Source organism: Protopterus annectens, chromosome 5.part1, assembly GCF_019279795.1.
Source record: "Protopterus annectens isolate FY-2018-M chromosome 5.part1, PAN1.0, whole genome shotgun sequence".
In the NCBI taxonomy this organism is placed as follows: Eukaryota; Metazoa; Chordata; order Ceratodontiformes; family Protopteridae; genus Protopterus; species Protopterus annectens.
The window spans coordinates 311,460,450-311,485,841 of NC_056736.1; the positions used below are offsets into that span (position 1 = coordinate 311,460,450).

At 37.0% G+C, this 25,392-nt stretch overlaps 1 protein-coding gene across 3 annotated transcripts in view; it reads left to right on the forward strand.

The window, feature by feature from the left end:
* The window catches only part of DZIP1 (DAZ interacting zinc finger protein 1), a 1,252,063-nt gene that overhangs the window by 564,435 nt on the left and 662,236 nt on the right, over window positions 1-25,392 (forward strand). For all 3 annotated transcript variants that reach the window (XM_044072991.1, XM_044072990.1, XM_044072992.1), the window contains exons 7-8: window positions 5,462-5,524; window positions 24,312-24,431. In XM_044072991.1, the coding sequence (XP_043928926.1) occupies window positions 5,462-5,524; window positions 24,312-24,431 (183 nt within the window). The remainder of the gene's footprint in view (window positions 1-5,461; window positions 5,525-24,311; window positions 24,432-25,392) is intronic.

The window sequence follows — 25,392 nt, forward strand, 5'->3', positions numbered from 1 at the left end:
GCATTGTCCTTTTCTCTTATTGGGTTTAGCAACATTTAGAAGGGTTCTGTCTGAGGGGCGGAGGGTTCAGGTAGGGGTGTATGTGTGTAAGATGGATTGGAGTGCTGGGCAGCTATTTGGTTGGAAGATTAGCTTATGGGCAAAAGTTAACTGAGTATAGTAGAGATAGAGGTGAAATTCTAGCGAGGACACATTTGAGATAGTGTTGCAGTAGTGAGAGCGGTTGGGTATGCTGGAGGCGAATTTTGATATTTTGTTGTAGCAAGATTCCAGCTTATGATTGAGGGATGTATGGAGATTGGTGAAAATGGGGCTTCCATACATGAGGGATGGGATAAGCAAGCTATATTAGCTAGTTTTATCTTTGTTTGTTGAGGTAGAGTTTATGTCATTATAGTCTGAAATGGGTTTTCTTTATTGTATTGAGTATATGTTGTTCAAAGGAGAGTTTATCATTGTTATTCTTAAAAGTTTTGCGTATTTCACCTGTTCTGTTTTAGTTTTGTTATGTGAAAGTACTTTGAATTCTGCGGCTGGAGGTTTTGATGAGAATAATAGTTTAGCATTAATTGAACATCATTTAGCCAGGTTTCTACAGAGGAAAAAGCATCTTGGCTGATTGTCTGGAGGTTAGTGAAATTGTTGGAGGACGAAATGATGGTTGAATCATCAGCATATTGAATCAATATGCTTTGTTGGGTGGCTTTATTTAAATCATTAATGAATATATTAAAAAGTAATGGTCCTAGAATGGACCCTTGGGGAACACCTGTGTTATTAGCTAAGTATTCTGATTGTTGGTTTTGCCATCTGACTTACTGCTGTCTATCACTCAGGTAGGAGGAGAAAAAAGTAACCACACATTGAGAGCATCCAAGTGTCTCTAAGTGTTGCAGTAGCTTAGGGTGTGATACTGTGTTGAAAGCTTTCGATAGGTCCAAAAGGAGTACAGAGGTAGACAGGCCATATCAAGAGCTTTATTCACAGTATCAGTGAAGGAGAGTAAAGCTGTGGGTGTGCTATGACCTGGACAGAAGTCATGTTGAGTGGGAGCTAAGAGGTTGTTTAATGAGGTGATTTAGTAGTTGGGTTTGTAAACATTTTTCCAGGATTTTAGATAATGGAGAGAGACTGGAGATTGGTTGGTAGTTTGAGAGATCATGATAATTTCCCCTTTATGTAGTGGGGTAATAATAGATTTTTTTCCATAACTGAGGAACATAAGATTCAGAGATGGAACGATTGATGAGAATACTGAAAGGATAAGCTATGGCTCTAGCTGCAACTTGTAAGTATTTTGGTGGTGTGTTATCATTGGAGAGTGAGCAGGGCTTTAGTTTGGTAGGAGTATTAGAATTTGGGATGTAGTACAGGTTGTAGTGAGAAGGGTGGGTTGGGTGGTATACTATTACAGGGGGCTGTAGTGTGTATAGCGGTGGATATGGGGTCTGTTTGTGTGGTACTTCTGATATTAGGGCTGGTTTTTGAGGATGGATCCTTGATTAGTTTGTGGATGGTTTCAGTGAAGTGGGAGTTAAATATTTGTGCTATCTGGTAAGGGTCTTTGGAGAGGGAGCTGGGGTTTGAATGTTGCCTGGGTTAAGAAGGAGGATACAGATTTCCAGAGTTTCTTTGGATTATTACTTTGGGAGGATAGTTGTGAGGAGAAGTAAGATTTCTTATCAGTTATGATAAGTTTTTTGGAGTATTTCTAAGTTTTTTGAAGTTTTGTTCATTTTCTATAGTTCTACATTTTTCCAGGTTTTCTAGGCTTTGTCTCTAGATAGGAGGGTTTGTTTTGGTATACTTAGTTAACCAGGGGGCATGGTTTTGTTTTGTTCACTTTATACACAGAGGTGCTTGGCTATTTAATGTACTAAGAAAGATATTATTGAAGTAGTGTACAGCGTCATCTATGGGCAATGATTTTAGTGGGGACCGGTTTTGAGCTTGCAGGGTATTGATGAATATATTTTTGGTTAAAGTTGGTGAGGTTCCTAATAGATTTATATGCGTGGGGTTTGGGGATGTGTAGTTGGGTTCTATGGGTGAATGCAGGTCGGTGGTCACTTAAAGTATTTGGGAGGGTACCTGTATTGGCGTAGTAGTGAGGGTTTGATACAAGTATCTAATCTAGTGTAGTTTCAGCTAGGGTGTTTAGTGCATGTGTAGGTTGTGTGATAAGTTGTGTAAAACCATGGAGATCGATGCTAATATTAGGAGCTTTCGGAGGTTAGGTTTTGCCAGTTGATGTTAGTGTCTCCTAGTATGATGGTTTCCTGGGAGATGTTTTAGTTAATCCAACTTAGGAAGTCTTTTAAGTGGGGGATGTTTTGACTGGGGGGACATAGATGGTGATGATACAGAGTTGTTTGTTGGGGTTTATATGGAGGTATGTTGTTAGAATTTCCATATTATTGAAGCTGGGGACTGATTTTGGGTGTTTGTTTATTGTTAAGGAGTCTTTATAAACTAGAACTACACCCCCACCTTTTTTTGGGTTCTTTCATTGTGAAGAATGTTATAACCTGGTGGAAGGATTCCAGAGTCAGATATATGTATGTTAAGCCAGGTTTCAGTTATTGCTATTGTATCAGGTGAATGGTGATGTAGCCAAGACTGGAATTCAGTACATTTGTTACAGAGGCTTTGTGCATTAATTGTAATAAAGAATAGGGGAATGAGTATACTTTGGTCAGTTATTTGGTCCAGGATTGGGGTGAACATCTCCACATTGAGGTATTACTAGACGAAGATGTAATATTGTCTGTTGCTGTGATGTTTTTATTATAGATAGTAATGGGTAATATTGTGTTAATTTCAGTTCATTTCAATAGTATGAAGTGAAGAAAATGACTTTCAGTTCCTCACAGGATTAACAAATCAACAAAAGCCCATTCTTGCCACCTTTTATTTTACAGATGTACTTCGTAGCTGCGGCAGTGCAGCGGTAGCTTTGTTGCCTCACAGCAAGAAGTTCTCCTGTTCGATGCTCGGCTGGAGCGCCTTCTGTGTGGAGTCTGCATGTCCTCCCCGCGGTCGAGTGGCATTCGAAAGACATGTGTAGAATGGGCGTGCCTTTATTGAAGGTTGGGGCGTCGAGCTGGTACCTTGGCACCTGTAAATAAATCCACTGCCAATCATTAGCGGACCGGAGTTTCGCTGTGGCAAGCCCTAACTGGGAAAAGCTGAAAGAAGAACAACAACATTGTACAGCTGTATTTCACAAATGTATCTGATGCTTTGTAATCTCACATTTATTCACTAATTTCCTTGTTGCTAGTCTTCTTGTTTGTCTCCATTTCCCAGCTTAAGACTCCAGTTCAGTTTCAAGTTAGTGCTAATTCTTCTAGTCAGCTCCTGTGCTTTTCTCTGTGTCCTAAGCATTTTCCTTTGGGTCATTGGAAAAGGTTTCACTGGCAAAGTCTGTTCATGAACTTTATTATCAGAAGAATGAGTGCTCATTTTTTTTGTTTGGTAAACTTTTCTATTTCCTTATAACTCCTGCCTCTCAATATTCACTGCTTGCTGAAATAAATTTGTTTCTTCTGCCTGGTGTACAGTGTATAATCATTTTCTACAAACACTCTACAGTCTCCAGCTTTTAATACTTTTCCCTTCTACCACAGTTTTGCCAGGATCATCTCTTTCTGCTGATATGATTGCATCTTTACTAATGGAGGTCGTGACTGTTTATTGTTGGCCATGTTTGGAGCACACACATGATGTGCCCTTTCAATATACAACAGCTACTGTGGAATACCAGCCCAGTTGCTTGTTTCCACTCTCATAAAATTAATACAATCTGTTCCTTTCAGTTTCTCTGGTACAGCAGAAAATCTCAGGTTTTTCCTGTGTGCTGTGTACTCTAATTCTGTCATTTCTGAAACATTTCGGCTTGAGTAGTCTCATACTGAGACAGCCTTTTCTTCATTTTGACCCCTGAATTTAAAAGTTTTATCAGCTCTTGTAAATATCTGTTTAATGCTTCTTCCATTTTTTTCTGGCATTGTGTTATTGAGTTGATATTCTCCTTCAGGGTTTTGTTTATTTTAATTAGCTCTGAGCACATTTGACTTATTTTTCCCTAGATTACTGGAAGCCATCTCTTAGACCAAAGCTGGAGCTTGAACTGCTTATTGCTGAACAGCTGCATGATTCTTCCCAGTCAGTATTTTCTCCTCACCTTTTCTAGTTTCTTTCAGGCTGTCTTAGTTTCTTCGCTGGCTTCCAGACAGTATACCTACTAGCAAGTAACTGAATTTGCTAGAAGTAACAGAGTTCTTGATCCTTGTCTTTCAGATTTTTTTCACATTCGAAGAGCTAAAGTTAAGTTGTTGATTAGTGTGTAGCCCACCTGGAAGTCTAATTAGATCAGTTATTGAGCAAATTGCCCCCCTTGGCATGTACCTAGCCAGACATTTCATGTATCTAAAAATGTCCCAAAAGTTACTGATGAAAAATATTACTGGCATAAAATACCTTAGCTGCCAAGACAGACTAGAAGCCTTATTTCTATACTCGAACATAGACTGCTGCCTGGAGGTTTGTGCTTGGCATTCCTTGTCATCAAAGTCCACAGCTGAATGCATCTGGTATACTTTCACAGGATAAGTAGCTGCTCAAACAGCCAAGTGAAGGATTAAATTCTTACCAACATATAAACATATAACTACCCAGTGGTTTCACCATTCTGGAGCAAATTGCTGCTGCATGTTATACAGTAATACCTTTGCCTCCATCAGTACTAACCTTGATGACTAGATCTGTGCTTGCAAGTTCATCCCTGGCCTGACATGTTGTACCTTCTTAGGGGTGTGTGTGAGCATGCACGTGTGTGTGCGCCTGTGTGTGTTGTTGGGGGGGTATCTTGATTGGGGTGGAATGGTGCAAGTGGTCTTCAGACTTACTCGCCTTGTAGTTCTTATGATCCTGTGAGCCTTATGACTTAATACCAGAATAACGAATTCCACAATTTATCATCACATGATTTTTTCATTTTGTTTCCTCAAACATGTGGGCACCTGTATTTTCCACACTACTGATGTCTATATGTATTAACACTGACTTTGCTTATACTATTGATTAATGAGAGTACTCTGAAATGTGACAAGTTTGGAACTTTGCAGATATTCTTATTTGGATTTACAAGGATTGCACTTACAATTATTTATTCATCATAGTGATGCAGGAATGACTAGGAAAAATGCCTTGAGGATAAAGCATAAGGTCTAATCAAGCTGTCTCAAAAGCTTTTATGATGTTTTGTGACCAGTCATTTTGCGTAATGACTCGTCTTGTCATATTATTTGAAATATTTCAGATTTAACTAATATTTTAAGTATATTTTCATTAGCAGAGATGGTTTTGTTTATTTTTATTTGCTTGCTGATTTTTATGCATGTATTTCATTAAGAAGAATTCCCTTATTTAGTTTTTTTTTTTGCATGTTGATTTTTAGGAGAAAGAGTGGACATCCAGGATAGAAAGCGTTATCAAACACCATGAAAATGAAAAAAGTGAGGTATTACAGTTTTGCCATTTTTACTTACGTTGAAGAAAAGTTAAAAAAGTGAGAATTTCTATTTAAAGTCTAGTAACTAATATGTAACACTAAAGGATTTTGGTTAGCAAAGCACTTAGAGTAATATGTTTGACTTCCTGAGGGTTACACTTTGCAAATTTATATGGGCTTTTGAAAATTTTACAACAGACTTTCAAAAACTTATGCTCCATATTGCATCATTTTATTGTGCATAGCAGAATTGTTCAGAATTTTGCTTGCTGAAGTGTATTGTTATTAAAAACTGCATAAGATTGTTTTAAGTATGCATTTGTATAGAATTTTTCACATGAACTCAGGTTCTGTTGAAGTGTTTAACTTCATTCTTGGCCATCCCCTACAACAGACTATAACAAAATTGAGGTTTTGTGGTGCAGTGGTTATCACATTTGCTTTATACACAATGTCCTGGGTTCAGTCCCCAGTAGAACAATTAAATCTGGCTGTTGGCACAGAGTGTTAAAGTTGTTAACAGTAGTTCCTGTGGTACAAGGCTTGATTCCATCTGCCCTGTTGTGCCTAGTGTGTGACTTTGAACAAGTTGCTTAATCAAACAGTGCTTTGGGGCAACTGGGAATTTGGTCTAGGCTTCTTAATTGTCCTTTGGACTGTGCACTACCTATGATCTTAAAGTAGAAATTGCTTTGTTCTGAAATTGCATTTATTATATTACTTTATTAAATAAAGTGACATTATTAATGTCATATTTATAACTTAGATCAATTAATTTCAGTGTTTCTGGTGTTAGTTTTGAATGTAATGATGAGTTCTTTTCTTGTGGTTCTGATATGTATAAATGTTTGAATTTAGTCCATACACCACTGCAAGCTGATCTACATAAAAAGGGAAGTCTTTCCTCCATTTGAAAATTTATTATAATTTCAAGTTATTATAAATAATTTGTTCTATATAATTAATTATTGCTAAATGGAAGATCTTAAAGGAGCTTCAGCGTTGTAAGGCTGTTTGATTTTAAATAATTTCAGATGCTTGTTTAACTTGTGTTCTTATTTGATACCCTCTGAAAGATTAAGTTGAAGCAGAAATGATTTGTTATTTTAATAAAGCACTTTTATGTTGGTGTGAAATTGATTACTTTAGTGCAGTCAGAGGATTCATAACCAAGATGAATAAATACAAACAAAATGACACTTGCAGTGCCACCAGTAGAGTGATGTGTAATATATTGAGGATGAACCATGTCTTTGCAGATCTGTCATTGTGGTGAGTTGAAAACTTTCATATGTTATTGTGAGGAACTTACTGTTACGTAAGTTAAAACTGCAAAGACTTCCATAAAGACAGGGTGTCTGTACTAACAAATCTTTCATTTAAGCCAGAGGTGCATTTATTCAGGCTTTTCAGTTTCCATATTTTTGTCTTGAAATAGTATAGTGTAGCTGCACATACTAGGTGTTCATTGACAGCTCAGATATTATATGAAAGGAGATATATATATATCTATATATATATATATATATATATATATATATATATATATAGATATTTATCCAATAGACTTCTTTGAGCAGTCACCAAAGCCGTAGACGAGGGTAAGGTGGTTAACACAGCCTATCTAGATCTCGCCAATGCTTTTGACACCATCCCCCACTCTGGAATTATATATAAATTCACTAAACTAGGTATAAATCCCTATGTCACAAGATGGGTTGTCAATTGGCTCACTGACAGAACCCACACTGTGAAAGTAGCAGACTCCAAATCTGACTTCAGACCAGTGACAGGTGGAGTACCACAGGGTTCAGTCCTGGGTCCTCTCCTGTTTGGTATCTCTACTTTTCTGAAGTACAGGCTAACACAGAAGGTCTTTGGCTAATGAAGTTCGCAGATGACTGCAAACTAGGAGCCATAATCGAAACTCCTAACAATGTGGACATCCTACAAAAGGGCCTCATGGAGACAGATACCTGGTGTCAAAGCCATGGCCTCAAGCTCAATGCCAAAAAGTGCATTGTCATCCCCTTTGGTAAAAACTCTGTACCCATGAGCTACCACATAGGTGGTAGTCTACTTAACACCGAAAGTGTGATAAGATATCTTGGGTCACAGGTGGTCAGTAGTTTCTCCTTTGATAATCACATCGCCACAGTAGTCAGGAAATCCTTCTATGTGGCACACCTCATCACAAAAGGTTTCTCATCCAGGAAAAAAGAGGTCATTGTTCCCCTCTACTCATCACTCACTAGACCCATTATTGAGTACAATGCCCCTTGTGGTATGTACCTCACAAGACATCTACAACAAATGGAAAGGCCGCAGAAATACCTCATAAAGAGGATTATCGGCCTCAAACAGATGCCCTATGCAGACCATCTCAAAAAACTCCAGCTTTACTCCAACGCATATCACCTACTCAGAGGCGATCTCTGCCTAACATACAAAGCTATGTCAAACCCAGAGCTGTTGGACATGCTGCACTTAAAAAAATCCCAATCTCTCTGAGCTATACACTCTAGGGACCTAAACCTTATCACTACAATAAACAGAACATGCCAGAGAGATAGATTCCTGTCCCAGAGACTTCCCATACTCTGGAACAAACTACCTATCTATTTCAAGCAAAGTTGCTCATTAGCATTATTCAAGAAAAATCTTGATGATTGGATGGGAAATACGAAATTCACCCTGGGGATCACCTCTGCGGCTCTGCTCGATAGGGGCACAGGAAAATAATCTTCTTGGGTGGCGAAAGCCAGGGTACCTTTTCAGCTAGGCTTATATAGACCCTAGGGCCAATAGCCTAGTACCTACCTATGAACCTATATATATATATATATATATATATATATATATACACACACACACACATATACACACACAAACATATGGGTCCCCTACACATGGTCGATATTTCTGAATGTCGAAGACCATATGGCCGAGACCTTATGATTGACATTCGAAATGTCGACCATGCAGAACCGGCATCTCCATACAGTGCGGAATGGAAGAATTTCCATCTTCAGCACTGTAGTGCGATCCCAGAGTTGGTATGTTTAAGCTACAGGGATGTGTGGGAGCAGAGCCGCCCACGGGGGTTGCAGGGGGGCGTAGCCCCCCCTACTAGCAGTGTGAAGGTAAGTTTTTTTTTTTTTTTTTTTTTTTTTATTTCCTGTTCGACATTTCGAATGTTGATCATACCATGTATAGTATGTATGTGTGTGTGTGTGTGTGTGTGTATGTATATATATATCTCTACTTGATTTCAGTGAATGCTGTTTCACCGAAGCGGGACATTCGCGAGTGGATTTACACGAAAGTGCGTTTTATCGAAAACACACTTTCGTGTAAATTAGGTAAAACAAAAAACTAAATTATGTAAACAAAGAAAAAACATGCAGTTTGCATGTTAACTTAGTTGTACATCAACGTTTAGTGTTGATGTACAACTAAGTGGACTGTTGTTGAGAACATAGTACAGTGGGGATGAGGGAACATTCCCTTTTCCCCACTGTAGTGTGTTCTCGGAGTGAAAATATTAAAGTTGGGGTGGGGCAGCAGGGTTTGCCCCCCTGCATAAAAGTGTTTTAAGTGTTAGTGTTTTATGGATTTACAAGAAAGTGGGTTTTCATTGAAACGCGATTCATGTAAGTGCATTCGCGGATTTACGTTTCGGTGAAACGCAAATTCGTTAGAATACAGTAGATCCATGTGTGTGTGTGTGTGTAGATATATATATATATATATATATATATATATATATATATATATATATATAATATATTTATATATATATATATATATATATATATATATATATATATATATAAAATGCCAGGTTTTTGTGATATAAAAACATGAGACCGTAAATCATTTCAAAACTTTTCCCACCTTTAATGTGACCTATAACCAGTACAATTCAATTGAAAAACAAATCTGTTGGGGAAAAAAATATTAATAATAATAATAAACGTACAATATGATGGTTGCATAAGTGTATACACCCTTAAACTACTACTTTGTTGAAGCTTGAAGCACCTTTTGATTTAATTACAGCATTCAGTCTTCTTGGGTACACACCTGCCATCAATTAAAGAGACTCTGATTAAAGTTCTGCTGTCCTAGTAGGATTTTCCTGACATTTACCCAGTTGCCTGCTACAGCAAAAGCCATGGTTCGCAGAGAACTTACAAAGGAATCTCATTGTTGAACGGTATCAGTCAGGAGAAGGGTACAAAAAAATTTACTTAGCATTAGATATGCCATGGAACACAGTGAAGACGGTCATCAAAATCTAGAGAAAATATGGGACAACAGTGATGTTGCAAAGAACTAGACGTCCCTCCAAAATTGATGAAAAGACAAGCCAAAAACTGGCCAGGGAGGCTGCCAAGAGACCTACAGCAACACTGAAGGAACTGCAGGAATTTCTGGCAAGTACTGGTTGTGTATTTCATGTGACAACAGTCTCCCGTATTCTCCATATGTCTGGACTATGGGGTAGATTTACAAGACGGAAACCTTTTCTTACACAGAACAACATCCAGGCCTGGCTAAAATTTGCAAAACAATACATCAAGTCTCCCAAAAGCATGTGGGAAAATGTGTTATGGTCTGAAAGGCTGAACTTTTTGGCCACAATTCCAAAAGGTATGTTTGGTGCAAAAACAACACTTCGCATCACCAGAAGAACACCTTCCCCACTGTGAAACATGGTGGTGGCAGTATCATGCTTTGGGATTGCTTTTCTTCAGCTGGAACTGGGGCTTTAGTCAAGGTAGAGAATTATGAACATTCCCAAATACCAGTCACTTTTGGGCCAAAACCTTCAGATGTCTGCTAGAAAGTTGAAGATGAAGAGGAATTTCACCTTTCAACATGACAATGAACCCAAGCATACATTAAAATCAACAAAACAATGGCTTCACTAGAAGAAAATTAAAGTTTTGGAATGGCCCAGACAGAGCCCAGACCTAATTCCAATAGACAATCTGTGGGGTGATGTGAAGAGGGCTGTGCACAAGAGATGCCCTCACAGTCTGACAGATTTTGAGTGCGTTTGCAAGGAAGAGTGGGCAAATATTGCCAAGTCTAGATGTGCCATGCTGATAGACTCCTACCCAAGAAGACTGAATGCTATAATTAAATCAAAAGGTGCTTCAAGCTTCAACAAAGTATTAGTTTAAGGGTGTGCAGACTTATGCAACCAGCTTATTGTACATTTTTTATTTTTTATATGTTTTCTCCTAACAGATTTGTTTGTTTTTCAATTGAATTGTACAGGTTATAGGTCACGTTAAAGGTGGGAAAAGTTTTGAAATGATTTATTGTGGTCTCATTTTTTTATATCACAAAAACGTGGCATTTTAACAGGGGTGTGTACACTTTTTATATCCACTGTATGTATGTATGTGTGTATACACACACAGATATATAGCTGTGTGTGTGTGTATGCATGTATATACATACATACATATATATATATATATATATATATGTGTGTGTATGTGTGTGTGTGTGTGTGTGTGTGTGTGTGTGTGTGTGTGTGTGTGTGTGTGTAGGGTTTATATTAGATCACCGAACACTTAGGTAAGCGAACGGTGATTAATCGACCCATGTAAGCAAAAGCTTACAAAACCGCCCTGTCAGAACAGCGATTTTTTTCCAAGGGAAAAAAAATTGCTGTTCCAACAGCAAAAAAAAAAGTAAGCACATTAAAACATGAGATTAAGTGGGGGGGGGGGCTGTGCCCTCCACACCCTCCCTACTTAAATATACCAACTTTGAGACCGCACTACAGTGCCGAAAACGACAAAGTACCGAAGCGGCCAAGAGAATTCTTTCCCAGGGAAAGAATTAGCTTACATGTCTCTAAGATATTTTGCAGTTTTGGTTTTGTCAGTTCGACCAAGACGCATTCGAAAACATGCGTCTTTGGTTTGCTGATAGGAACCTTATGTGTATACATGTGTGTGTGTGCGTGTTTGTGGTTGTAGTCAGTAAAAGCGCACTTACAGGCTTGTTTTCCAGACTTATAGCTTTTTCCATGTGCAGTCACTAAGTAGAGAGGTTTGGGGCTTTGTTCTTATCCCGCTGTTGCGCAATCTCTGATCAGGATGTGTGTGGTTGTTGCCTGTTTGAATTTGGCATTTAGAGTGAACATATACTGGAGGAGAGGATGACTACTTTCAGATTTGACTGATAGGATTAGAACATTGCCATGCTATGCCTAGTTATAGGAAACCTTACGGTGGTATATATATGTGTATTTTTTAAGACTCTAGTGGTGTGGTGACTGCCATAGCTCTCAACCTACCATCTCCAAAATGAGGAACACTAGCCCTCATAACATGGAACAAATTGGCAAAATGTGGAACACATGCTAACAGCTTCAACTAGGAAAGTCATAGGATGTTTAAAATAAGCTGATTTTACTTATAAAGAAGCTCTCCTAATGAAGTAATAGGATTCATTTGATGGTGGTGCTGCGGTAGCGTTGTCGCCTCACAGTAAGACGTTGTCCTGTTCGATTCTCAGCTAGAGCATCATCTGTGTGGAGACATGCGTGAATGGGCGTGTCTTCGTTGAAGGTTGTGCATCAGGGCTGACAACTCGGCATGTAAAAATCCACTGCCAATCATTAGCGGACCGGAGTTCCGCTGTGGCGACCCCTAACCGGGAAAAGCCGAAAGACACAACAACAATGGATATCAGTTAAAAATTCCTAACACTGAATGCTTGATGGACCCTTTCAATGTGGAACTTTGAGCAACATGGACATTCCTCGTAATTAGATTAGGTATGGTGACTGCCTCACTCAGCTGTACGTTTCGTACCTGACTGTATAAGTGGAAAGGAAGACTTTCTTTTAATAATAGCTCAGTGGGATACCCAAAATATGTTTGTATGAAAAAAATGCTCTGATTCAGGAAAGGTTTTTTTTTTTTTTGGCGACATTCTTAAATCTGGGAGTTAGGTACAGTCTTCTTTTCATGGATGCAGCATGTTTTTATGCATTTTCTATGATTTACAGTGTGCTCTTCAGAGCAAAAATAGATGCTGCAAAAATGATTCACATAGTTCTGAGATAACCTAGATAGTCATTATTCGTATTGCGTCTCTGATTAATTTACCACATACGTTTGAAACTTCTTTTTCTGAGACTACCTGTGCCCCAGTAGTAAGGCGTGGTTTTACATTTTGCATGAATTTTCTTAAGTCTGTCTTTTTAAATAAGGGCATGAAACAATGCACTAAACAAATGTTAACAAATGAATTGCAAGAATTGAGCAATAACATAGCAATAAGTTTAGAAATAATTGATATAAAGTTTCTGTGAGCATTTTTAAATGAAAGGACAAAATTAATCCCATATTGTGACAATAAGTTAGTCCTTGATGCAGAATTTAAATTAACCCTGTCACCCCCCCCCCCTCCAAAAAAAAATAAAGCATCCACAATAAAAATAGTAAAGAACTGTCATGTTTGTCCAATAACATAAAACACAAAGACACTGGAAAAGATGTGATGTAATAGCCCCGCACAGGTTTTGCAAGTACTTGAGCTTTCGAAAAGGCATGAGGCCTTCACCGGGAATTAAGTTACTGATGTTAGATACAGTGCTTAAATATCCACTTGTGCCTAGAAAGGAAAGTACATAATTTATTTCTAATTGGCTAAAAAAAAAGCAATCGTGAAAGATGCTAGTACAGAAAAAATGCACCTCTGCCTACTCCTCAGAGATAGTCTGTGTGTGTGTGTGTGTGTGTGTGTGTGTGTGTGTGTGTGTGTGTGAGAGAGAGAGACTGAAACTGTATAGTAGGGTCATGACATGCTATAAAAATCAAAGTTTGACATGTTACGTTAGAGTTAGGGTTCATTTAACAAAGGCGGTACTCAGAGAGACTTCTCTGACATTCATTGAGCCAGTAAATATCAAAACGAGAGATGTGTAGAGAGATTAGTAAAATTTAGAAATCCAGGAAGCTAGTGAGTTTGATAGTGCTATAGACCAATACAACTACCATGAGAACTACTGCTTTAATGTAATGTGAAGAATCTGTGTAACACAAATTCCACTAATGACAACTTATCATCCAGAACTTAAAAATAACTGTACAAAGTTGTAAAGGACCTCCAGCTAGTGCTCAGTAAGGATGACAAGTTGAGAGACATTTTGCAAGCACTCCCACTGCTTGCTGTCATTTAAACCACCACCAAATCTAAAGAATCTTCCTGTCAGAAGACCACTTAGACCGGAGCAGAACATAGTCCAGAATCGCACAAAACTTTGCAACCATGTAAGATGCAAAACATGTCACATGATTTGTGCAGCCTTCAGCATACATAATTTCACAGAACAGAAGTTTCAAAGCACAGGGTTCCTTTACATGCACTTCCAAGATGTGGTTTATCTAATCAAATGCAGGAAATGTCCAGAGACAGGCTAGTTACACAAAACTAAGATGAATTGTCCATAGACACAGTTACAAATGACTGACAAGCCATTGTCAGCACACTTTTTCCAGTCTGATCATTCTGTATCAGAAGTGACATTTATGGATCGTTAAGGACATTTCTGCACGACTTTAGAAAGAAAAATATTGGGGATTAAGTTAATTCCATTGTTCAATCTGATAATCAGTGGTACGAACCTGGATATTGGTTTTATGAGACACTATAATATTTAACTTTTCGATCTGAGAAACTAACAGTGGACATAAGGCATACTGAAGAGCAAAAAAAGGTTTTTTTTTGGTAATACACAATTTATGAAAAATTTACTCTGAATTCAATCTGATGACTATTTCAGAATATTAATAGTAACCGTTAAGATTGCTGAAGTCTGTGTTCTAGCACCTTTCTTTTATTTATGTCAAGAAAATAGTTACTTTCAAATAAGGCAACATTTTGATCAAAGTAGTAGTAGTAGCTATAAACTTAGCTGTCATTAAGACCTTAATATTGAGGCAGTTTTAACAGTATAACCAAACGTTATGCAATTCTGGTGTTCTTCTGAACCTAAGGCTTTGTAACACCATTTTCTTCTCTCTCTCTCTCTCTCTCTCCTTCTTTTGGTCTTTCTTTCTCTCAGTTAGCTAAGCCATATAATGTGTAGTGTATTAACTGCATAAACCGATCTGTACAGTTTAACCCTGTATCTTTTCTCTTGGTAATCTTGCCTTTCTCATCTTTGTGAAATTGACTTTATTGCTAATTCATACTTTCTGTTAACCTAGATATCTATCTCACAAAGATGCTTGTAAAGACAGAATAACAACTTATAAATTATTACAAATGTATAACAACTTGTTTTCCTTCTCTGGATTTAAGTAATCTGCCTACACTTTTTTGTTCTTGAGATGTATTCTTTCATTAAATGTTAGAGCAGTCTGTCTTGAGTGTTTTATTTTATAAATGAACACTAACTCTAATGTATAGCTGTAGCGTTTGTGTTTTTCTCACTCACACGCATGCACACACACACGCACGCACGCACACAGTCTGTCTCTGTAGTCCGAGCCATATTTTTTCCACACTAGCATTTTTCAAGATTTCATGTTTTAACCAATTGGAAATCTCTTTCTAGGCACAAGTGGATGTTTAAGCACTGTATTTTATTTATTATTTACATTAGATTACTGGAAAGTGTGACTGGGGACGATCAAGGATCTCATTTTCAGTGTAGGCCTGGTGAGAAAAGCTCCAAAGTAGTGCAAACATTTTAAGAACAATAATCTTACTCCAAAAAATGCAGTTTAAAATAATTATACCAAATTAGACATTATATGAAAACATTAAGAATAGATAGATACAAGTTATATGACAATGATTCAATAGAGAAAATGTATCTAGTTTATAGAGAAATTAAAAGTAAGTTAGTATAATATAAATAGGAATTGCAATAGAAAGTGAAAGAAAAGCAGGGTTATGGCATATTTAGGGAGAAAACCAGGGAGAGAAATTGATAGAAGTAACAAAGTGAGTGAAAAGGGAGAGTAAGGAGATGTAAAGTATGAGTAGATATTTGTTCATATTTAGGGATATAGTTCATCCTGGTGCTGAGCAAGAGCTGAGCCAGCGTTTGGCTAGGAAATATATCAGAATGATTTTGAAGGATGGGAGAGAGGGCATTGACCTGATGCATAGAGATAAGAACAGATAGGATTGTTTGCTCATTGGATTGTAATGACCGACTAGGAGCATAGTTGTGTAGAATGTTGTTTAGTGCTGTGCAAGCAGCTGGATTCTGGATAATTTTATAGGTGGTAAGTAAGAGGCTATGTATATGTTAGTTGACGAGGTAGTTCTAACCAATTTAGTCTTTTTAGTGCTATACAGTGATGAGTTCTGAAAGGGGTATTTGCTACAAATTTAGCAAATTTGTTACAGCATTGTTAAAGTTTTGATTTTTGTGATGCCTGAAATTTAGTAAAGATGGGAGCACGTTAAACAAATGTGAGGAGGAGATAGGCAGTAGCAAGTGTAGCTTTAGTTGTGTTGGTGAGAGAAGGTTTGGCTGTATAAAGCATCCATAGTTTTTGGTTAGTTTTTCTTACGCAGTCTTGTATTTGGAGGTTGAATTGTCATCCCCTAATAATTTACTATGAGAAGTGACTTCAGTGTATTATCAAGAGAGAGAGGACTTCAAACTTTGTATTTTCATGGAAGAGGGATATGTTTCCTTTGCTGTTGAGGTTTTCTGAGTACATTTTTGGAGGTGTACCACATTGTCAGATGTGCAAATCAGTGTGCAGTTATCTGCATACTGTGTTAGGGAGGCCTGTTGTGTGGATCTTTGGAGGGTGTTGGTGCGAATGTTAGAGGAGGATATGAAGGATAGAGCCTTGTGGGACACCAGTGGTAGCTAGGAAGTATGGAGAGAGGGAGGAATTCCATCTTACTGACTGCTGCCTATTGGACAGGTAGCTTTTGAACCACAGAAGGGTGGACTGAGAGAGACCTAATGAGGACATTTGACATAGATGTTTGCTGTGACAAACTTGACAAACTGTGTTAAAGGCTTTAGACAAGTCTAGAAATAAGGCGGAGACTAGTTTGCCATTATCTCTAGCTTTATTGTCAGTCTCTGTATAGGTTAGAAATGCAGTGTTAGTATTGTGGGAAGGATAGAAGCCATGGTGTGTGAGGGATGGGAGTTCTTCTGAAAGGAGATAGATTAGCAGTTGTTCTTGCATAGATTTTTCAAGTATTTTGGAGAGTAGGGATAACATTTCTGTAGGTCTAACGTTAGTAGTGTGTGTTGAAATTCTTCCTCTGAGCAGAGGGATAATGTGTGACTTTTGCCAGAGATAGAAAAAAATGTAGGATTCCTAGGCTGACTTATTTATAAAGATTGAGACAGGGTAGGCAGTGCTATCAGCTGCTGTTTTAAGGTGTTTGCTTGGAAGGTCATCAGCTGAAGCAGAGCGTGGTTTGAGTTTAAGAGTAGCTTTATATAGGATGTGGGCACAAGTTTGAAGGTGAAAGTGGATGTGGTTATGCATAACTGCTGGGCAGGTTTAAGGCTAGATGTTTGGCAATCATTGGTTAGAGATGCTATACTGTCTGTGAAATAAGAGTTGAACTGTATTGCAGTTTTAAGTGATAAGTTAATGGGAGTAGGGTTAGGGTTGAATTTTTGGCTAGCATGCAAAAGTTCTTTAATGGCTGTCCGGAATTTTTTTAGGGTTGCGTTTACTATTATTCCAAAAGTTCTTATAGTATGTCTTCATTAATTTGCTTTTTAGTATGATTGTGAAGCATACTGAAGATTTCAAGATATTGTGGTGGTTTATATTTTTGCCATTCTTTCAATGCTTTTGTGTATCCTGCATTATCTTTCTACTCTTTTTGGATAAGCCACATTCCATTATTTGTTTTTAGACTCTTCATTCTAGGAGGTTCATAAGGAACGTGTTGAATTCATCTACAGCATCATCTAAGGGGAGGATTTTTAGGAAGTTCCATTTAATAGATGCTAAGTTAGTAATGAACATTTCTTGGTTAAAGCTGGAAAGGTTGCGTGTTGTTTTATAAGCATGCTTTTTAAGTGGATTTGTGAAACATCTATTTGCATAAATTGGGAGATGACCACTGAGACAGTCAGACATTGTACCTGAGGTGGTGTATTTGTTTAAAGTCTGATATTAGGATCCAGTCCAGGGGAATTTTATGTCCTGCTGTAATGTGTGAGGCTATTAATTAGTTGTGTGAAACCAAATAAGTTCAAGATAGATGTAGGGAGTCAGAGTTTGTCCACCCAATTGACATTCACATCACCTAGTAGTAGTATTTCTTGTGGAATTGTTATGGATATCCAGTATAGCTGTATTGTTGCCAGGAGGAGGGATGTGAAAAACAGTAATACATAATTGTTTAATTTCAGGAAAGTAATAAGCTCTACTGAATTGAATTTTGGTATTGGTTTGTTGTAAGGAGAAATATGGTAATTATTGGAAAATATTAAAGCAATACCACTACTTTATCCTGTTTTTATAGTCATTACAGATGATATAACCGGGAGGTGTATGTAATATCAGAGTTGTTTATGCTGGGTTTAAGCAAAGTTTCAGTTACAGCGACAATGTTAGGCTTATATTGTGTAATCCATGCATGTAGTTCAGCAACTTTATTTCTAATGCTTCTAACATTTATGGCAACAAAAGTTAGATTACTGGGGTTATGGGTTGACCATTGTAGGGTTAGAGTAATCTGTGGAAGAGAATTGTCTTGATTTTCATTTTGATAGGTGGGGCCAGGATTAGGGTGACTGTTTCCTCCTAAAAGGATTTTAGTATATTGGGGAATTACTGATACTTGTTTTTTGGGGAGTATTTTTGCACTTAATTTTGTTTTGGTTTGAGTTGAAATGGAGTTAGTCTGTATTTGGAGAATTTAACATCAGGAACTTAATAAATCCTAACAAAGGGCTCATACCAGCTAGAAAGCTTGAATAAATACAAAACTTGTGCTTGTTCATTAAAAGGCATTACATCATGTCTGTGTTCCATTATCTTTGTGTTTACAATAAAAAATATATTGGCATCACCAAGTAAAATGCATATCACTAAAATTTCATAAAGGAGGTTGTCTCTGTTTCCCTGCAACAGTACACTGATCAGCCTTCTTGGTTACTCGTACAAAAATCCAATCATTATATATCAGCCATGTGTAAGCACAGCAGAAACTTTTTATCAAATCTTCCCTTTTGTTTTTTCTTTCTGAACTCAGCATCAGCCACCTGTTTTTTTAATAAAACTGAAAAGCACTTGGACAGCCATTTACGCCCAAAACACCTTTAATAGCACAGCACAACACAACTGTGCTATGCTGTCCTGTTAAAGGTGTTTTGGGTGTAAACGTCCATGTGCTTTTCTGCTTTATTGCTAACTGTATTTGCACTCCGTTGTTTTCATATTTTTTTTAAGTTGCATAATTCCTGTGCATTCAGCATTTCTCTAGTCTTTCAGTTGCTGTTATTACCCTTTTAGCCAACATCATTATCAATGATAACAGATATCAATTGACTTAGGCAACTAAGGGTCTTGTTGAATACCCATAAAATAGAATTGGCTGCAGTGGAATATTTCCTCAAAAAATTGTGTGTTAGTCCCTAAATTTCTAGTTTATAAGCAGATAAATGAGAGTATTTTTAAAATATATGTGCCAACTACTCTCTTGTCTAACATGCATTGCTAGCAGAAGGAAATACTTTTTGTAAATGTGCTGGTCTGTAAAAATAGCAGTACAGTCAGTGCCATAAAAATATGCACAATTTGTGTGATATTGTAGCATACATTGAAGCCATTTTTTTGATCCTCATTTCTGTAGCACGCTGAAAATCTAGCAATCTATTGCAGATGGCTGTCAGATCTCAAAAAGTTATCACTAATCATCTTCCATCAGTGGGACTAGAACTACTTTCTTATATCCACTTCTCAAGAGCTTGGCATGTTATCCCCTCACTTTTAAATTGCTCCTGACACTGAGGTCAAGATATCTTGTCCCTGGTATCTAAACTGGATTATATTTAGACCTTATTCAAAGATGTCATTTCCTTTTCATTTGGCTGATCACAGTACCTTAAGCTCATTTTTTTTTAAAGTATCCATTGGTAAACATGTTTGTTTTAGGTGTCTCTTATCTGTTCTCCAATGGACCCCAGCTTTGTGAGCCGCAATATGTAATTGTTACAAAATCACTTTACAAACTGTGACTCCATGTTCCATAATATAAAACTAATAGGAATGTTACAGGTATAATTATTTCATAATTTGAATATATCTAACCTTGGTAATCGCATCCACTAACCTTATCATCATGCCTTTCCAACATGGCATTTATGTATTCCACACACATACATTTAATACGCATCTAATTGTATATCCTGCAAATATCTAGGTCCCGTAACCCACTAGCTTCTTTCAGCGACAGCAGCTTCTCCTACACTGTATGAAAACATCTTCCTATATGAACTCTGGCATCCACTGCTTTAATTGAAGTGAAACCCTAGCAAGTAGCTGGCATAAGAATGCTCGCCGTACATAAAGAATCTGAAGCAAGTATTTGAAGACATTGGACCTTATGATCATATGTGATATTAACTTTCTCTGTTTCTGAATAAACATCTCAGGTTAAATATCAAATCAAAATATGTCACATCAACGGATCCAGTTTCCATGTTTGTAAGCCATATCCCCAGATATTTGAATTTGCTGTGTGTCAACAGAAATCTTAACGTTCATTTAAAATGTTTGGGGTGAAGAATAATTACTTAGGATAGTGTGTTTTAGAAGGATTTACTTTTAATCTCTGATATAAAGCCAAAAGACTGTAAAGTATCAAACAGCATTTTCAAGTCTTGGAGTTTGAATAGAATTAGCAAGATATATTCATTAAATAAGGAGATTTGACTTTATTAGGCATCCTTAAAGAGTGGCATACATAGCACTAAATGTTCAAAGTAAATAGCAAATAACAAAAGGAGCAGTGGAAAACCTTGAGTCTGACAGCTTAGTTGTAGTTTTATTTTTGTCTGAAGAACATTTGTATTTCCTTTTCAAAATGTCTGTGAATATTAGTGGTAAACCTATCTTTCTCATTGTCTCAGGAAAAAAAAACACTAGACCTGGAGAAAGGTCTTTTTTGCTTCAAGACTGTTCATCATTAAATTTATTCTGTATGCTTGCATTTTCATTGTCTTTATCTATGGATCAGTATGAATCAACACTAAAATTATGCTAACAGCTCATTTTGACATTGACATCATAAGGATTTTAGTCCTGATTTAGCATAAGTATGGGTCTGTGGGAGGAAAACAGAATCATGTCCTTCCCTTTTTCATTATAACCATAATAATAATAATCACTTCTTTCAAGTCCCGGACATATTGCTACCTTGAATAATTTTAATCTTAAGGTGTACCTGTTCCTCATATAAAATCTCCCTCTGACAATCTGTGGATGGTACCATACCAGCCTTAGATTTACCTAACTCTTGTGTTGTTAGTACACCCTTAAGTGTTTCAATAGAAGGTATCCTAGTAACTTTATTGCCTGTTCTCCATTTAGTTTACTGATATGTAGTTTTCTAATAGCTAAAAAATTACATAATCTGGTACAAGCTGAATCCAGCCTAATATTTTTAGAATATATCTCCTGATAATAATCCTTAAATATCAACAGAATTAATTCTAATTTTTGTTACTTCACATAATTCAGTACACTCACTGCTAACTATTTCAGGGTTATAGGTAACAATATTTATAGCCATAATTTTCCAAAGTTGTATCAAGAATGCTGATCATATGACATTTTACACCTGGTTATTGTAAGCCTGTTAATTTATGGGTTAATGCAACATCAGAAAACCAAAGAAAGATACAATGATAGTCATCATAATTAGTGTCTAGTTTAAAACATCTAATTAAGCCAAATGTTTAAGGCTCGTCTCCAAAAATTAGTAAGACAGAGCTAACTTATAAGTCCAAGAAAGACACATACTATTAAAACTGCTAGGGTGTACGAATGTAATGCAACAACTGTAAGCAAACTGTGAATTCTAGAAGTAACTTTGTGGATATATCAAATTAAGTAAAATTACAACCTGCAGCTGAGCCTTGCTACAGTGATTTATTAAGGAACCCGTTAATAAAACAAAAAGGTGAGACTGAAGAAATCGGTGCAGATTAATAATGTATATGTTTATGCTGCTTTAGCCATTTTGAGGTCACTAACAATAAAAGTGCTCTCTGGTCAAGCTAATAATTTTATAAAATTCCAAGTTCACAGCAGCAGATTACATACCGGTTTGTAGGCTGAAGGCTTTGTAAAGTAACAAGCATCAAACACCTTAAGCAGTGCAGCAGTCTAACTGTATACACATAGCTCAGATAAAGAATAATTACATGATACAGCAGCTTTAAACAAATCATCCTCACTAACAACCTGAAGTGACCAGTATAGTGAAAAGATAAATCTTGTATAAAGAAAAAACATTACTGTTTGCACTTGATCTTATAAAACAAGTGTTAAGGTATACAAGGATAAATCAAAGCTACTAGAAGTATACTGTTCTGTAGCTAATAAAGTAAACTTAAATAACCTCTGTGGCAGCATGTCGACAGCAGTGCAAAGACTGAAGCATCATGAAAACACCTTACTTATTATCAGGTACCAGAGGCAAAATGACAGATAATTAAGGCACTTCTTCATATTGGATACTGGTGAAATGGAATGGCTCTAGCACCCCCAAAAACAGATGGCCACTGATTTATCGGAACAATAATACCTTGGTATATAACCAGAGAGCTATAAATAAACTGCTATCATTAGTAATATTTTTGTAAACGTTGTGCATTATTCATCAATATTCTTTATGACTTTATTGTTATCGAAAGCAGAAAGCTGAAGCTTAGAGTAGGTACAAATGTATAAGATATATAAAAAGTACAGTGCCCATCATAAAAGTGCCTTCAATATCATTTACATTTGAAAAGTATAAATATGAGAAAACTTTGTGCAAACTCCTCAGTAACCTTTTGTATTGCAGTAGCCAGACATAATTAGAATACATAGGCAATAAATAGGCTAAGCAAAACACTGAAGATTAAATAGTGGAACTGTAGACTGGGTTCGGATAATTGACATTTTGGATAATTGACTCTCTACTAGATTATGTTAAGATACATGTGAATTTTAGTTTGTCTGTATTGACATCACTCCTATGTGGAGAGGCAACTGTGTCAGCATGGCTGTTGTCATAGAATCATCATCTTTCTGAAGAGATGAAGTGGCTTCAGTGTGGATTTCATGGCAGGTGTTTGTACGCCTATATTGCCCTGACTTCAGGAGATTGTGTCATGAGAATATCTCCCCTTCCTCATAAATATGCATAGGCTGGTAATCCTGAACAGCTTTTAGAGCATCATTAGTATCTAAAAATGACTTGGGGCTTTTGAAAAATGTTTTTTAAGATACTTAAAGATTTCATTCTATAGTTTAGAAAGCCTAATTACTTGTAGAAAAGACTCCTCTTCCTTTTGGGAGTTCAGGGTAGCCCTGTTCAGCAAATAATCTGACTCTGTCTTCTTGACTGCAAGGGTTCACTGAGATTGTTGCCATTATTCAAAGGTTTTAAATCGGACCAGAATTGCCCGCATTACTTTTCTTGCTCTCTGGCAAGCAGGCCAGGAAGGTTTGGCACACTGTTTCCAGTAGAATCTCCCTTCCAGGAACTTCTGTTCATTTAACTAGTTCATTTTTCACTGATGAGGAGACACAACCTTTCGATGTAGGTGCTGAAAGTTTTGTCATGGTGTTGTAAGAAAAGTGAATGTAATCCAGCTTGGCAGTACCTGCTTCAGGATTCTGCAAACCTTTTATATATTTGGCAAAATTATACACATCATATTCATATTCAGCATGTGCAATGACATTGGATTTGTGAGTCAGTATGAAGCCCGCTCCATGCATTATTATGGTATTTTGTGATTCATTAAGAACTACTTCAATGACATCCCATTTTTTCAAATTTCTTAACGTATCTATTGGTTGTGTAACCTCTGAGTAGGTTAAATTCTGTGGGCAATGCAGAGAGTGAAGTCTGCTGCATTGAAGGTGTGAGAGGTTTGAACCCTGCACAAAAATCTTTTAAGTCATTTACAGTAGAGAGTCGATTGTCCAAACTAATTGGGACCAAGGGTTGTTCGGATAATCATACATTGAACTGTATAAAAGACTTAAAATCTTGTTTTTCTGCACTCATCGAATACACTTTTCAACCATTCAGCAAGTCCAGTGCACAATAAAGAATATTTTCACACACAAGCAGGCTACAAGTTCAAAAACATGCACAAGCTAATACATATAATGTGTACATATTCAGACTTTATGATTTTTCCTACCCAAAACTTTGGAAGACTGGGTTCGGATAATTGACTCTCTACTGTAGTTGTCAGTTTTTGACAGAACTTAACTAAGGTTTTGATGAAACAGAACCTTCTGTTTTGTTGTGAGAAACCACACCATATCACAGTATAAGTTTATGCTGTTTTCACACATTTTCGTTATATCCATATTGATGTGTTAATGTTTATAATGTGTACATATGTGACCCAGTGATAGTCGGTAAAAAGATTTTTGATAGCGTCTTAACTTTTAATTGGTATTGACTATGCAGAAAAAAGTGAAGAGTTTAGATTGTAAATTGGTATGGTGATTGGTGAAAATTTTAGTTACTAATGTCTCATATATTTTTGATTAACAAAGCTATATTTTCTCTATGTTAGATGCAGACAGAGCTTAGTACGATGAAATCATTGGTTAAAAAGGAACAGCAAAAAGACAATGCTTTATACGTGAAACAGATTAATCAGCTGTACCACAGGATACAAGAACAGGATGAGCAGGTTTGTTATCACTCTGCATTTGGCATGCTTAGGTGATAATTTGTGCTTGGTAACCACATTAGCCTTTGCTTGTTAAGACAAAGAAAAAAAATATCTGGATGTAACTCGATGGGAACAAAGGCTTACATATATTTAAGATATTATTAATTGGCTTCATGTTTTATACACCGTGTGCAGGTAAAGCACAATGGTGTGGCATATAATGATGTATTGCAGAGGCCTTTTAAGGTTACCTTACATCAGTTTGTCTGGCATTCTGCTGCAGCATTGGTAGCTCTGATTTCTATGATCTCCCATGCGTTCACCTACAGTAAATATGTAAACATGATATACAGGGTCTATATTATATCCTCAAACTCTTAAAAAAGCGAACGCTGATTGATCAAACTTATTTTCGCGAAACTGCAAAATATCGAAGCAGCAAAAACTCAAATTTTTTCCTAGGGAAAGAATTTGGTTGTCTGTTTCTGTTGCTTCGGTATTTTCAGTGTTATGGTGGAAAGTTACCGGTCGGATTCAGGTAAGTGTGCGATTGTGTGGATGTGAGTGTGAGGATGATTTAGGTGAGTTAGGGTTAGGTGTGTGTGTGATTGAGTGGACATGAGGGTTAGGGCGGATTTAAGTGAGTTAGGATTAGGGAGCGGGTGAGATGAGTGTGCAATAGTGACGGACCTTAGGGTTAGGGCTTGGGTTAAGGTAAGTGGGTAGTTAGTGGTGTGTGCATAGTTTAGTGTAGGGTTAGGTATCAGATTTTAGGTGTATGTGTGTGGATTTCTGTTTGTTTTGTGTGCTTGTGTTGTGTGTATGTGTTTTGGATCAGCAATTTTTTTCCCTGGGAAAAAAATCGCTGATCTGATAGTTTGAGATTGTAAGCTTTCGTTTAAATCAGGTCGATCAATCAGCGTTCGCTTTTTTAAGCGTTCAGTGATATAATATAGACCCGATATACACATACAAAGCT